Source organism: Lynx rufus, unplaced genomic scaffold (genome assembly GCF_022079265.1).
Source record: "Lynx rufus isolate CCGP_SWC_20201006 ecotype Redwood Valley unplaced genomic scaffold, mLynRuf1.p SCAF_7, whole genome shotgun sequence".
Classification (NCBI taxonomy): Eukaryota; Metazoa; Chordata; class Mammalia; order Carnivora; family Felidae; genus Lynx; species Lynx rufus.
Window position 1 is genome coordinate 131,590,365 of NW_025814889.1, and position 14,362 is coordinate 131,604,726.

General features: G+C 54.7%; 1 protein-coding gene across 3 annotated transcripts; it reads right to left on the bottom strand.

The window, feature by feature from the left end:
- Positions 1–1,813: 1,813 nt before the first annotated feature.
- On the bottom strand, positions 1,814–13,683 carry ANKRD54 (ankyrin repeat domain 54). 3 transcript variants are annotated; one of them, XM_047066044.1, is made up of 8 exons: positions 13,266–13,683; positions 12,259–12,306; positions 7,194–7,292; positions 4,393–4,464; positions 3,865–4,011; positions 3,665–3,789; positions 3,335–3,442; positions 1,814–2,963 (listed from the first exon to the last, which is right to left on the bottom strand). In XM_047066044.1, the coding sequence occupies exons 1-8, from the start codon at positions 13,588–13,590 to the stop codon at positions 2,889–2,891; spliced, it is 999 nt and encodes a 332-aa protein (XP_046922000.1). In that variant the 5' UTR covers positions 13,591–13,683; the 3' UTR covers positions 1,814–2,888. The 3 variants fall into 3 exon arrangements, with proteins under 3 accessions (XP_046922000.1, XP_046922001.1, XP_046922002.1); XM_047066045.1 differs by having other exon boundaries at positions 3,865–3,912; positions 13,266–13,680; XM_047066046.1 differs by having other exon boundaries at positions 3,865–3,912; positions 7,194–7,287; positions 13,266–13,355.
- Between the last annotated feature and the right edge of the window lie 679 nt (positions 13,684–14,362).

Sequence of the window (14,362 nt, forward strand, 5' to 3'; positions counted from 1 at the left end):
AGCAGGCTCCAGGCTCTGAGCGCTCAGCACAGAGCCCCACGCAGGGCTCGAACTCACAGACTGCGAGATCATGACCTGAGCTGTACTCAGCGGCCCAACTGACTGAGCCACCCAGGTGCCCCTAAGTGGTTTTTTTTTTTTTTTAATGTTTATTTGTTTTTGAGAAAGAGAGAGAGACAGAGTGCCAGCAGGGGAGGGGTAGAGAGAGACACAGAATCGGAAGCAGGCTCCAGGCTCCTTCCTAGCTGTCGGCGCAGAGCCCAGCAGGAGGCACCAACCTACTAACCTCGAGATCGTGACCTGCGGCGAAGCGGCACACTTGACCCGCGGAGCCACCCAGGCGCCCCCGCTCCCGAAGTTCTGTAGCAAGGGTTCCTAACTTTTTCTGAGTGTGGACCCTGCTGCGAATGAAAGCCATGGCCACTTTTATCGGAAACACACATGCACACCCTTCACACAAAATCTTGCACAGTTTCTGGGGGTTCGTGCCTCTCCGAGAGCCCATTTATTGAACCCCTTAGCCCTGAAGCTGACAAACAGCTTCAACTCTCTCCAGGGTGATCGCCCCAGGGGTAGGGTGTGGTACGGAGGCCCAGAGGGGCGGGTCCCAAGAGAATGGGCCCACTGAGTTTGAGGTCCATGCTCTCCCACCCCTGCCTCCCCTTTTGCCTTGACCCTCTCCTGCCCAGCCCCACCCCCGGGCTCACGGGCCAAGGGGCTTGTGTGTAGGCACCAGCCCCAGCAGAGCCTCTAGTGAGGGCAAAGTCAAACGTGCTCCTGGACCTGAGTGGGCAGGGTTCCTCAGAGGCAGAAAAGCCGCCCACCCTTGTACTTCTCGCACTCCCCTCTCCTCACTCCGCCCCTCACTCCTTGCCTTTCACAGCGCGCCCCTCCCCTCAGCACCGCCCTTCCCCACGGCGCCCCGCCCCTCGGCGCGCCCCTCCCGTGGCACCGCCCACCCCCACGGCGCCCCGCCCCTCGGCACCTCCCTCCCTCCCGGCTCCCCTCCCCTCGGCGCTCCCCTCCCCTCAGCACCTCCCTCTCTCACGGCGCCCCGCCCCTCCGCGCGCCCCTCCCCCTCCGCACCGCCCCCCTCCCCCCGGCACCCCTCCCCTCAGCGCGCCCCTCCCTCACGGGGCTCCTCCTCTCAGCGCGCTCCTCCCCTCCCTCAGCCACGTAGACGGGCAGTCCGTTTACTCCGCGGCAGCAGCTTGAGCTCCGGGGAAACTCGTTTGCTTCATCGGCCCCTCGCTCTCCCCAGTCTCGGGCCTAGCACGCTTTCCCTTCCCCACCCCTGCCGTCCTGGTGGGGCTTCTCCTCTCACAGGGTCCTGAAGGCGGCCCCCAGCCGGTATCTCCTACCCACACAGATCTTTTCTCTTCGGGGCCTGGGGAGCAGCTGGGCTCCGCGGGTTCAATTCCGATCTGATCAAGCTGGGCTTTGGGGGACAAGCTCCCTTCTGAAAAGTAGCCAGGGCCCCGGTGAGGTGAGAGGGCAAGCGGGGCAGAGCCAGGGTGGACGTGGATGGTGACGGGAGTGGGGGGGGGGCGGGGGGAGTCTGTCTTTAGTCCGCAGTCAGCGCTTTGGAGAGGGCCAGGGGGTGCCTCCCCCCCACCCACCCCGCGTCCCCCCTCTTGTGGCAGACCCCTGCCGTGAGGCGCCCTGCCTTCGGCTTGTCCACTGCCCACAACGCGGGCAGAGTCTGCTCCTGCAGGGGCAGGACTGGGGTACCTCCCTTACAGCGAGTCCTGCGCCTCCTCGAGTGCCTCAGTCTCCCCAGGCTGCAGCCACAGAGAGACGTCCACAAACTTGGTGGCTTAAAACAACACACATTTATTCTCTTACAGTTCTGGCGGTCAGAGTTCTCAAATCAGACTCACTGGGCTAAGGTCAAAGTGTCAGTAGGGCTGGTTCCCTCAGGGAGATCTGAGGGGAGAATCTCATTTCCTTGCCTTTTCTGGCTTCCGTGGGCGCCTGCGTTCCTCAGCTCTGACCCCTTCCTGCTGTGTCTCCTCCCTCCTCTCTGACCTGCTTTCCTGTCACTCGGGTCCCTGCGATTGCATCAAGCCCACCTGGGTAATCCAGGAGCGTCGCCTTGCCCAAAGTCCATTAATTTAACTATGTCTGCAAAGTCCCTTTTGCCCGATAAAGTCATGTTCACAGGTCCCTGGGGATAAGAACGCGGCCATCTGGGGCGGGGGAGGGGACCTCTATTCAGCCCACTACAACTAGGCTGCAGAAGGGACCACTCCGCCCTGCTGGTATTTCAAAGGCTGGGAGAAAAAGGGTGGGCCTTTTCTGCCTTGGGTTCAGCAGGGTCCTTCCAAGCCTTGTATCTCTAAGGGCTGGGCTTCACCAACCCTCCCTTCCAACCGGAGACACTCCCTGCAATGTCTCCTTGAAAGTCAGGTGGCAAGTCGAAATCTAACTGCTGGTGAGGGGTTCAGGGCCAGCCAAGAAGCCCCCGAGGGTGCCTGCCTTCAGCCCACACCCCGCTGGCTGTGACAAGCCCACGGCCCGGAAGGGACACAGAGAAGGCTCTGGGGCCTGCCTCGGGGGGCAGGGAGGCCGCGAGACGAGTGAGGCCCGCTAGGACAGCGCGTGTCGGCCGGAGCTGAGGTGTGGCTGCTGTGCTGTGGGAGCGGAGGGGGAAGCTGGGGACTGTGGTCCCCGCCCACAGAGATGACAGAGACCGTGGCTGGGAGCGGCGCCGAAGTCACGGAGCCTCTGTGAGAGTGCGTCTCTGCCCCGTAGCATCTGGGGGCAAGGCCTCACCAGACACGTGTGGCTCCAAAGTCCCAGGTTCGGGCTTTTCCTTTGTGATGAGAGAGCAGCGGGGGCAGGGGGAGGGCAGCGGCGGCAGGGCAGGAAGCCTGGAGCATCTCTTGCTACCTCTTCTCCGTGTTCTGCATCTGCAAGCTGAGGGACGTGAAGCTGGCCAGGAGGTCGGTCACCTCATCCACCTGTGGGACAAAACCACGGCTCTGTCACGGGTGCCACGACGGGCCCAGCTGTCTCGGCCCCCGATCTCCACCCTGATGCCACAGACTCGGGAGGGTAGGCGTTGTCTCCTGGGGCAGGTGGTGGCTTCACTGACTGTGGAGCAGCTGTCCGATCGATAGTCCTGCACTCCAGCTGGTCTCAGACTGTCCCCGAGAGAAGGGCCACAAGTGGCGTCAAAGGACGCAGACAGGGGCTTCGAGGTCCACAGGGGGCTACAGCCCCCCAGCCGCGGCCTCTTTCTACTCTGAACGTCTAGCTGTAGCACAGCAGAGCGGCACCGGCCCCGAGGCTCCCGCCAGGCCCTGGGTCTGGCCCTGCCGCCGCAGCTCACCTGCTCTCTGGTGCTCGTCATCTGGAGGCGGGTGCAGAGGTCGTCCAGCCGTTCCCGCTGCTCGTGCCGCCCCAGGCGCTCCAGGTACTCCCTCAGCATCTGGATGATCTGGAACAAGGGGCCGGGCTGAGTTGCTGGGGGTCTCGCTAGGTGGCAGAGAGAGCGAGCTGCCGCCGCCGCCGCCGAGCCCAGTGGAGCGGTGGCCGGATGGGGTCGGTGTGAAGCAACCCAGGCGCCCGGGTGCGCCCGGGCAGGCGTGTCTGTCTGTGGTCCGGGCGCCACCTGTCCGGCGCTTGTTTGTGCCGTTGGCCCAGCGTGAAGGGCACTCACCTGCTTCACCTCCAGCCGCACAGCCTCCAGGCACTGGGAGTGGCCCTCCTGCAGGATGTTCAGCTTTGACTTGGCCAGGTGCAGGGGCGTGCGGCCAGCTCGGTCCAAAGCATCCACACGGGCCCCTGCGGGAGCAGGCGGAGGTGAGCGCGCTGGGGGGGAGGGCGAGAGAGGAGGGCGAGGGGGCGGGGAGCACGTACCTCCTCGCAGCAGTGTAGTGATGACGGGGACATGGTTGGTGCAGGCCGCTGAGGAAGAAGAACAGGGACCTGAGAGTCCGGGACACCAGGGCCTGGCCCCGTGTGCCAGCTTGGCTGCAGTCGCCGGGACTGTGCCTCCAGGTGTGCCTGCACCAAGGCAGCAACGGGGCGGGTCCAACTCCCTCCCCGTTCAGCTAGGGAGACCGAGGCTTGGGGATGGGACCTGCTGCACCGCGAGCCACAGTGTGGGTCGGCCACGGGGCAGGAACAGGCTTCGGGTCTCACCTTCCCTAGCTTAAGCTTCTGCTGAGCCATTGAGGTTGCTAAAGCAGCTGTGCTCAGGACCCAGCCAACCGGTGACCCAAGGGGGAGTCCATGAGAGGCAGACTGGGGGGTGGTGGTGGCCCCGGGGGCTCGAGCTCTCCCCAGATGATAGGAGATCCTGCTGGGAACTTACAGACAGGCCCCCCGGGCTCTCCATCAAAGGAGCCTATCTGTGCCGCAGAGAAAGGTGTCCTGGAGGCTTACCCAGGTGCAGCGGTGTATTCCCCAGCCCATCTCGCTGGTTGGGATCAGCCCCGTGGTCCAGGAGCAGCTGCACTGGAAACAGGAAAACCCACAAGGACTCTAACCGCCACCCCTACCTAGCTAAAGAGGCTTCCTCAAAGCGTGGAATATTGAAAGCAAATACGGTTCTCTAGGTTGTTTCATACATCCGTTCGTTCGTTCATTCATCCACTTACTCACAGGGTTCATGTGCAGGATTCTGAGGGCCAGGAACTAAGGATTCTGGGAGAGCCTCCTGGCCCATGCAGGTTTGAAAAGACTGAGATTTTTTTTTTAATTTTTCAAATTTATTTATTGAGAGAGAGACAGCACGAGCTGGGGAGGAACAGAGAGACAGGGACACAGAATCTGACGCGGGCTCCAGGCTCTGAGCTGTCAGCACAGAGCCCGACGCCAGGCTCAGACCCATGAACCATGAGATCATGATCTGAGCCAAAGTCAGACGCTTGACTGACTGAGCCGCGCAGGCACCCAGAAAAGACTGAGACTTTTAAGGGTTAGAGAATGTTCTTCCGGGGCGCCTCAGTTGGTTAAGTGTCCAACCTTGGTTTCGGCTCAGGTCACGATCTCACGGTTCACGGTTTGTGAGATCAAACCCTGCATCGGGCTCTGTGCTGATAGTGCGGACCCTGCTTGGGATTCTCTCCTGCTTGCTCACTCTCTCTCTCTCAAAAATAAACATTTAAAAAATTTTTTTTAACGTTTATTTATTTTTGAGACAGAGAGAGATAGAGCATGAATGGGGGAGGGTCAGAGAGAGAGGGAGACACAGAATCTGAAACAGGCTCCAGGCTCTGAGCCGTCAGCACGGAGCCCGACGCGGGGCTCGAACTCACGGACCGCGAGATCATGACCTGAGCTGAAGTCGGCCGCTTAACCGACTGAGCCACCCAGGCGCCCCTCAAAAATAAACATTTTAAAAAAAGATGGGGCGCCTGGGTGGCTCAGTCGGTTGAGCGTCCAACTTCGGCTCGGGTCATGATCTCGCAGTTCAGGGGTTCGAGCCCCACATCGGGCTCTGTGCTGAGAGCTCAGAGCCTGGAGCCTGCTTCGGATTCTGTGTCTCCCTCTCTCTCTGCCCCTTCCCTGCTCATGCTCTGTCTCTGTCTCCCTCTCTGTCAAAAATAAACATTTAAAAAAATAATAAAAGAAAATAAAAGAAAATAAAAAAAGAAAGTTCTTCCAACAGCAGTGGCTACTAGTAAGGGCTCTCAAGGACATTTTCTGCTCTTTCCACAGTCAAGCGCCATAGTGGGAATTAGGCCAGTAGAAGATGCTGAACATGCCCCTCCCTGAGAGTCTCTATGCCCTCTCAAAGGTGGGTCGTGGTATTGAGGGCTTATCAGTTACCCAGATGGATGTGCAGGCAGACTTAACTCATGTGACAAGGCCAGGTTGAGCCGCATGCCACATACAGAAACCAATGCAAGAGGTACCTTAGACCTAAATGTAAAAGCTGAAAGTCTTTTGAAAGGCTGGTAGAAGAAAACAAGAGAGTATCTCTACGACCTTGGGATAGGCAAGGTCACAGAAATCCTTAAATAGGTCAAAGAAATGCTAACCATTAAAAAGAAAAGATCGATAGATTGGGTTCATTAAAATTAAGAACTTGGGTGGGGCGCCTGGGTGGCTCAGTCGGTTAAGCGTCCGACTTCAGCTCAGGTCATGATCTCGAGGTCCATGAGTTCGAGCCCCGCGTGGGGCTCTGGGCTGATGGCTCAGAGCCTGGAGCCTGCTTCCGATTCTGTGTCTCCCTCTCTCTCTGCCCCTCCCCCGCTCACGCTCTGTCTCTCTCTCTCTCAAAATCGATAAATAAACTTAAAAAAATAAATAAATAAAATTAAGAACTTGGGTTCACTGGGGTGCCTGGGTGGCTCGGTCGGTTAAGCGTCCGACTTTGGCTCAGGTCACGATCTCACAGTTTGTGGGTTTGAGCCCCGCGTCGGGCTCTGTGCTGACGGCCCAGAGCCTGGAGCCTGTTTTGGATTCTATGACTCCCTCTCTCTCTGCCCCTCCCCACTCACACCCTGTCTCCGACTTCGGCTCAAGTCATGACCTCGTGGCTCATGGGTTCGAGCCCCACGTCCAGCTCTGTGCTGACAGCTCAGAGCTCAGAGCCTGCTTCGGATTCTTTGTCTCCCTCGCTGTCTGTCCCTCCCCTGCTCGCGTTCTGTCTCTCTCTCTCTTAAAAATAAATAAACACTAAAAAATAAAAAAAAAACAAAACAGGAAAACGAACCTATGGTACTCAAGGTCTACGTGGGGCTAAGGAGCAGAAAGGTAGGCTGCCAGGGTGCTGAAAATACTCTTTTCTTTCCTTTTTTTTAAAGTAGGCTCTACACCCAATGTGGGGCTCAAACTCACGACCCTGTAGGGCTCGAAGGATCACGACCTTGATCATGTGATCAAGAGTCACGCGCGCTACTCACTGAGCCAGGCAGGCACCCGTGTTAATCTTCTTTAGCTTCATCTGGGTGGTGCATACATACAGAAAGCTCACCGTTCATGAGTTAAACCACATCCAAAAATGACCCTTAAAAGGGGGAGGGAGGGGCTCCCCTGCTGCTGCGCTTGGCGCTGAGTAAATGTCGCCTGAACGTCTTGGAGGCCTGGCCCCAACCACAGAGTCAATTGTATTCTTTCCCCTTTCTGGCAGCGCTAGTTCCACAGGCCGAGGGAGTGAGGAGGCCCCCCCCCCCCCAGCACCTCTAGAGAGAGGCTGCTTGCCCAGCTCCCCTCTCCCCTTCCTCCCCGGGACTCACCGATCCGGTCATTGCCATTGCAGGAGGCAAAGTGCAGAGCTGTGCGGCCCTTGTCATCAGCTGCACAGGGATCCGTGCCATCTTCCAGCAGCTGCTGCACTGACGTCGCCAAGACAGAGGGAGGGAGGGCGACAGAGAGGTAGTGTGAGTTACGCTGCAGCCCCTGGGGGTGAACACGGATGCTCAGGGGACCCTGCAGGTAAGGCACCGATAAGCCATGGGAGAGCGAGCTCCTCCTGGATGCCGGCCTTACAGGGAATGTCATGACAAGGGACTTACTCTCCTGAGGGCACAACTGGGAACCCCCGATTCGGGCTGCTCAAACTACGTCTAGGGTTAGAACATCATAGAAGGATCTTGGCCCTCAGCGTCAGGAGTTCTCGAATCACAGAAATCCCCGGCACACAGACTTTGGCCCCACATCCATTTGGATACACACCCTTTCCAGTTGGACACAGCAGCCCAAGCTGCGGGGCAGCGCTCACTTTGCTCCTGGGAGGTGGCCTTTTAGAGTGAGCGGCCTGAGCACAGGTTTGGAGCCACGAAGACTAAGTCCCAGGCTAAGCTGGGTAACGAAGAAAGGAGTACGTTGCCAATGGCACGGGGCAGTGGAAAGAGCGGGGCTCAGAGCAGGAAGGCCTGAATCTGGGTCCCAATTCACCGGCAAATGGGAATAATCTCCGCCCTGCCAATCTCCAGAGCTGCTGTAATAACAATAATGGATATGAAATTTCTTCGTTGCAAAGTATGGAGCCATTATAAAATGTGACGCATTATGTGACACATGTGTGTGTCCAGCTGAAATGGAGAAATTGCTGCCAAACATCATTTTAGAGCAACTGACATTTTTAGTCTCTGCCAGGAAACCTCTCAAGGACTCCAGACGAAGCCCGGAATCTCCTCCTCCTCCTTCACTTCAAGCTCAGGGAGCCACTCCATCATCCGCGGGTCTTCAGTGCCCAGTTCACCTCATCTGCTCTGACATTAAAACGCCGCGCTGGTTTTGGATATCGTCCCCCTACGCCGAGCACCAGCCTGGCACCAGGTACCTGACTGCTAAGCCTGGTGACCCCCCCAGCCAGGTATCATGTCCATCTTACAAACCAGGAGAAGCGCCCCACTATGTGATGTGCCCCGGGTACATTCACCCGGCTATCGGGGGGCAAAGCTGCGACACAAGCCCAGACTTCTCTGGTCTCTCCAGAACTTAGACCTCTCCAACTAAACACATCACCTCAGCTTTTTCTTTTTTTGGGGGGGGGGAGGGGGGGAGGTTTATTTTGGAAAGGGGATCACTTTATATTCTTTTTCTTGAATTATATTGTAGGTTTTTTGTTTCGTGCATCTTACTTAATACTTAGGATCGAGACGGGATTTGCGCAGCTCCAGGATCGCTGTTGACTAACTGAATGAAGGTGGTAGGAAAAGGATTAGGAGAGTGGAAGAGAAGTAAGGACTTCAAGCCATCTCAGTACATTCACCAAAATACGGGTTGTATCAAAGAGATAAGACAAAGCTAAAAGAGTCCATTCTCTTTTGTGATTTGTGCAGGTATGGTCTTTTTGGTTGGTTGGTTGGTTGGTTTCTTTCTTTTGAGAGAGAGAGAGAGAGGGAGGGAGAGAGAGAGAGAGAATGCAAGGGGGGAGGAGGCAGAGGGAGAGGGAGAGGGAGAGAGAGAGAGAGAGAGAAAGAGAAAGGAAGGGAGTCTCAAGCAGGCTCCACGCTCAGCGGGGAGCCCCATGTGGGGCTCGATTCCATGACCCTAGGATCGTGACCTGGACGGAAATCAAGAGTCAGATGCTCAGGGGCGCCTGGGTGGCGCAGTCGGTTAAGCGTCCGACTTCAGCCAGGTCACGATCTCGCGGTCCGGGAGTTCGAGCCCCGTGTCAGGCTCTGGGCTGATGGCTCGGAGCCTGGAGCCTGTTTCCGATTCTGTGTCTACCTCTCTCTCTGCCCCTCCCCCATTCATGCTCTGTCTCTCTCTGTCCCAAAAATAAAAAATAAAAAAAAGTTGAAAAAAAATTAAAAAAAAAAAAAAAAGAGTCAGATGCTCAACTAACCAACGGACTGAGCCACGTAGGTGCCCTGGGCAAGTCCAGTCTTTTTGGAGAGCACTACAGCAGTATCTACCAGAAGCCATCAAAATATGCATATCTTGGGGCGCCTGGGTGGCTCAGTCGGTTAAGCATCCGACTTCGGCTCAGGTCATGATCTCGCAGTCCGTGAGTTCAAGCCCCGCGTCAGGCTCTGTGCTGACAGCTCAGAGCCTGGAGCCTGTTTCAGATTCTGTGTCTCCCTCTCTCTCTGACCCTCCCCCGTTCATGCTGTCTCTCCCTGTCTCAAAAATAAATAAACGTTAAAAAAATATATTAAAAAAAAACAACAAAAAACAACAACAAAAAATATGCATATCTTTTGATGTGATAACCCCGTACCTGGGAAATTATCTTAAAAATGAAAAACCGTTGTGCAAATATATGACTAACTAAATAACCCTTGCTTTGTCCCTCTGAAGGCATGACGGGCATCTTTTAAAAATTGTGTTGGGGCGCCTGGGTGGCTTAGACGGTTAAGCGTCCGACTTTGGCTCAGGCCATGATCTCGCGGTTCTTGGGTTCAAGCCCCACATCAGGCTTTGCGCGGACAGCACAGAGCCTGCTTTGGATTCTCTGTCTCCCTCTCTCTCCCTCCCTGCTCATGCTCTGTCTCAAAAATAAATAAACATTAAAAAAAAAAGCTTTTGAAAAATTGTGGTTTTGATTGGAGAATGGAATGCTACAGTGATTTTTGGTTTTTACCTTATAAGCTTAAAAAAAAAAAAACTCCTACAGCCATGTATTCATTCTACAAAGAGGGGGAAAATGCCATTTCCATTTTGAGAAAACAAATGGCGACAAAGACCGTGAAAAATTACCCAGCCTACAAAATTGTGTATACAGCACAGTTTGCAAGCCCATAAAGAAAAATTCTCTGCGTAGGACAAAGGATGGGAAGGGACAGTGTCACCAAAATATCAACAGAGATTATTTCCTTTGCTGCTTATGGATGTTTTTCTTATATATTTCCCTAAGCTCTCAAATATTTTAAATGTGTATATAATTTTCATATATGTGAAAATATGTTATTATTTAACAATAGCAGGACATCAATTTTATGCCCACGGTAATTGCTAAACTACAGCAAAAACCCAATAAACATGCGGAAAAGGAAAAGGAAATGCTGACCATAGAGAGAAAAGCAATAAAGAGGCTAATCCTACAGAGTCACCGTCGGAGCCTTGTAAGAGCCTGGTAAACCTAAGAGCCATTTAGATTTGAAGATGAGTATGTCAGAGACTCTGGAAAATTACAGCATTTCTCTCAGTATAATGAAACCACCAACCATGTGAGTACCTGATTCAAGATGAACTAGGCTTTCTGTGGAAGGGAAGCGTAATTCAAATATTCTCTGGCCACACACTAGCGATCTTAAAAAGAGAACACATCATTTTTTCCTTGAAAAGCTATCTGGGTTGCTGCTGAAATATTCCAAAATATTCAAGTTCATGGAAAAGGGGACCAAAGCGAAGAGAGCTGAAAAGGCCTCCGGTTTCCAGGCCTGTTCACTAGGCTACGCCAGGGGTAATGGAACCATTTCAAGGCCCATGGTTTAAAAATTTTTTTTAATGTTTTTATTTCTTTTTGAGACAGAGAGAGACAGAGCATGGGCGGGGGAGGGGCAGAGAGAGAGGGAGACACAGAATCCGAAGCGGGCTCCAGGCTCCGAGCTGTCAGCACAGAGAGACAACAGCGTGAGGGTTCCGTCTACTGTTGCTGACCTTGAAGTTAGAGGGAGAAGACTCCAGGCCAAGGGATGTGGGTGGCCCCTATACGTTGAAAAGGCAGAGGGAGACCAAGTTTCCTCTGGAGCCTCCAGAAAGAAATGTAGCCCTGCGGATACCCTGCTTTCAGCACGGTGAGATCTGTGTTGGATTTCTGACCCCCAGAATTGTATGCGAAGGAACTTGGGTTGGGCGCCTGGGTGGCTCAGTCGACTTCCGCTCAGGTCATGGTCTCGCAGTTTCTGAGTTCGACCCCCCCCCCACCCCCCCCCCCCGTCGGGCTCTGCGCTGGGATCCTCTCTCCCTCACTCTCTGCTCCTCCCCTCCCCAAGTAAAATAACTTAAAAAAAAAAAAAAGGAAATTTGTGTTGTTTTAAACCACTATGTTTGTGGTAATTTGTTGCAGCAGCCGTGGACAACGAATATATGGATAAACTTTGATTTTTTTTCCTCTAGAACTTGCCCTTCTACCTCTGATGCTGCCACTGCCCTGTCGGCCAATGAACGCTGGACAGTAACAAAAAACCAGAGTGGTGGGGCCCCTGGGTGGCTCAGTCGGTTAAGCGTCTGACTTCGGCTCAGGTCACTATCTCACAGTTCGTGGGTTCGAGTCCCACGTCGGGCTCTGTGCTGGTAGCTCAGAGTCTGGAGCCTGTTTCAGATTCTGTGTCTCCCTCTCTCTGACCCTCCCCCATTCATGCTCTGTCTCTCTCTAAAAAATAAACATTAAAAACACATTTTTTTTAATAAAAAAAAAGGAAAAAAAAAAACCCAGAGTGGTGTGCTGCTAGGAGCCCCTCCCACTCCCTTCACATATCCTGTCAACGAAACAAGTCTGAGAACCACTGACCCAACTACCGCAAAGCCTCAGCTCTGTTCAGACGGCGTCTCTCCTGGCAGTTAAAGCTGACTGTTCGTTCCCGTTAGCCAGAAATTCTAAAAAGCTCCTACCCTTGTTGCCAGGTGCCAAGGATAAAAAGCAGACCTGGTCCCAACCTCAGGGAGCCCACAGAGCGATGAACCCTAGGACATCGGGAAGTTCAGGGTGACAGGGATGCATGGGAAGAGGAAGCATGTAAGCCAGACTTGTCTCTTGCAAGTGAATTACAGTTATACGATATATACTATGAGCTTGGTCCAAGGGGTGAGCTGGCATACTGAATTCAAGCACTGTCTTCCCAGGAACTGGTTGCCTCGAGTTTTCTTCCCCTAGCCCAGAGGGCTAGCCCTGCTTTGCACACTCACCTGTTTCCACGTCGTTGGCATTGGCCGAGTCCCTCAGCCTCTTCAGAGCTGTGAAGAGAGTAAGAGAGTTCCAGTTCAAAACAAAACAAAACAAGTCATGATGAAGCCGAAAGTGGATGGCTTCCTAGCTAATCCACCATTCACCCACGATAGCATCTAAAGGGACAGAAAGGCACCAGGATACAAGAGACACTACCCTGGGAACAAGGAAAAAACTTGAAATGCGGCACGGCAAATGCGAAAGGCACATTGTGTCGCAAATCCTTCAAGGCCTCTGGAGTCAGCTCCTGGCTCTCCATGTCACCCACACAATGTAAAAAATACAATGGACATATCAGAGTAGGAGTATGAATCTGGCAGACATGGGTTCTCATTCCAACACGGCCACTTTCTGAAAGGTATGTGACTTGGAGCCAGGCAATCTCTCTGAGCCTCAGTTTCCTCTTCCACATAATGGGAACGGTTTCTGCATGGCTTGGAGTCATTGTGAGGATCAGAAATGATCACATACCGCCCCACAGGCTCTGGCACACAACAAAAGCAGAGTGATCGCCGCACGTTCATCACCTTCCTCAATGCACCAAACATCCCCATAAAGCAAGTACTGTACTCACTTTACAGACGAGAAAACTAAGGCCGTTAAAGCTTCTATAGTTCGCCTAAGGCTTAAACGAGGCACAGGGGTCCACACCCGGTCTGTGCGTTTAAACGAGTTGGTAAAACTTGCCTCCCCTGTCCGGTACTAAAAGTAGTCTCCAGTGCTCCATTTTATTACCTACTTACTGATAACCTCCTGGAGTCATGAAAAGTTTCCGTTCAGGAATTACCAAGCGCTTAAAGACAGTCTCTTTCACCTTCACGGTCCTCAGCCGCGCTAACATCCTGATTCCTACTGAAAGGAGACTCGACTCGGGAGGGGTCGCTCGGGGCCCTGGGCTCAGCCGTCCGAGGACCCCGTCCGGAGAAGTCGGGGGAGGTCAGGGCCCCGGGGTGTCCGCGCTCCTCACCGTGCACCTCCTTGCCAGTGGGCCCGAGCCGGCGGTGGGGCCTGGCGGCGCGTCTCAGCCGGCCGGCGGGGATCTTACAGCGCAGCTCATCGCGGGGCTCCGCGTCCTGCTGCCACAGGACGTGCAGGTAGCGCAGCGGGGACTGGGCCCCGCCAGACGCCCGGCCGGGGAGGCCCGCGCCGCCGCCCAAAGCAGACCCGAAGTCCGCGAAGGAGAAGAGGCCCTCGGGGCCCGTCAGCGGCTCCGGGGCCACGGCGCACTCCCCATCCGAGCTCGAGCGGCCGGAGCGCGGCTCGTCGTCCGCGCCCCCGGCGGCGGCTGCCATGGCAACGGCTCTGCGCGGGGCCTGGCCGCCGGAGCCTCGTTCCCGACCCACCAACCGACCCGCTTCCTCCGCCCTAAGCCTCGCTGTCAGCGGGCGAGCGGGCGGGTCCGGCCTGCAACCACGGCAACCGAAGGGGGGGGCGGACTCCTGTCGCGAGCAGCCAACCGGGCACGGTCGGGGCAATAGAATTGGTTTCCGGCAGCGCGATTGACGGACATAATAACCAATCACAAATTTGAACGGCCTACGCCCTCGCCGTACGTCGCCGCCGGAGCCAGTAAAACAGCTAAGTTTAAGACACCCTTACTTTTCCCCCCTCCGTTACCCCCATCGGATGAGGGGAAGATAACGGGCAGAAGCTTTAACCAATCCCGTTAAGGTGATCTGCAACCACTCTCTAAGGAAAATTAAGAAGCCGAACTATGGGGATGCATACGGTTGCATTTCAAAGCAATGAAGTTTAAAAAAAAAAAAAAAAAAGGACTTCCTGGTGGGAAGTGCCTAGTGTAAGTAGGAAAATGAGAGTGTGTTAAAATTGGGGGCTATTACCGCAAACCGAGGAGTAATAGCTTCTAAATGCGAAAGATCCCTTTAGTTTGGGTTCTCTCGTAAGCCCGGCGTTGATCACTGATTTACAAAGAATTGTAATTTAACGTAATTGCCCCACAGCGACACTGCAGTCCGAGAGCCAGTCGCTAGGAGCCAGGTAACTCTGTGTTCAGTTTCGGACCCAAGATCAGAGTCGCTGCTCGATGAGATGCTCACAGCCCTG

What these genes read in the sequence shown, in the direction of transcription:
- ANKRD54 (XM_047066044.1), bottom strand. Translation starts at nt 13,590, where the DNA reads ATGGCAGCCGCCGCCGGGGGCGCGGACGACGAGCCGCGCTCCGGCCGC. An exon ending in CACTGGCAAGGAGGTGCACG is followed by an intron (nt 12,307 to 13,265) that starts GTGAGGAGCGCG and finishes CTCTCTTCACAG; the next exon opens with CTCTGAAGAGGCTGAGGGAC. An exon ending in CAATGGCAATGACCGGATCG is followed by an intron (nt 4,465 to 7,193) that starts GTGAGTCCCGGG and finishes TCCTGTTTCCAG; the next exon opens with TGCAGCTGCTCCTGGACCAC.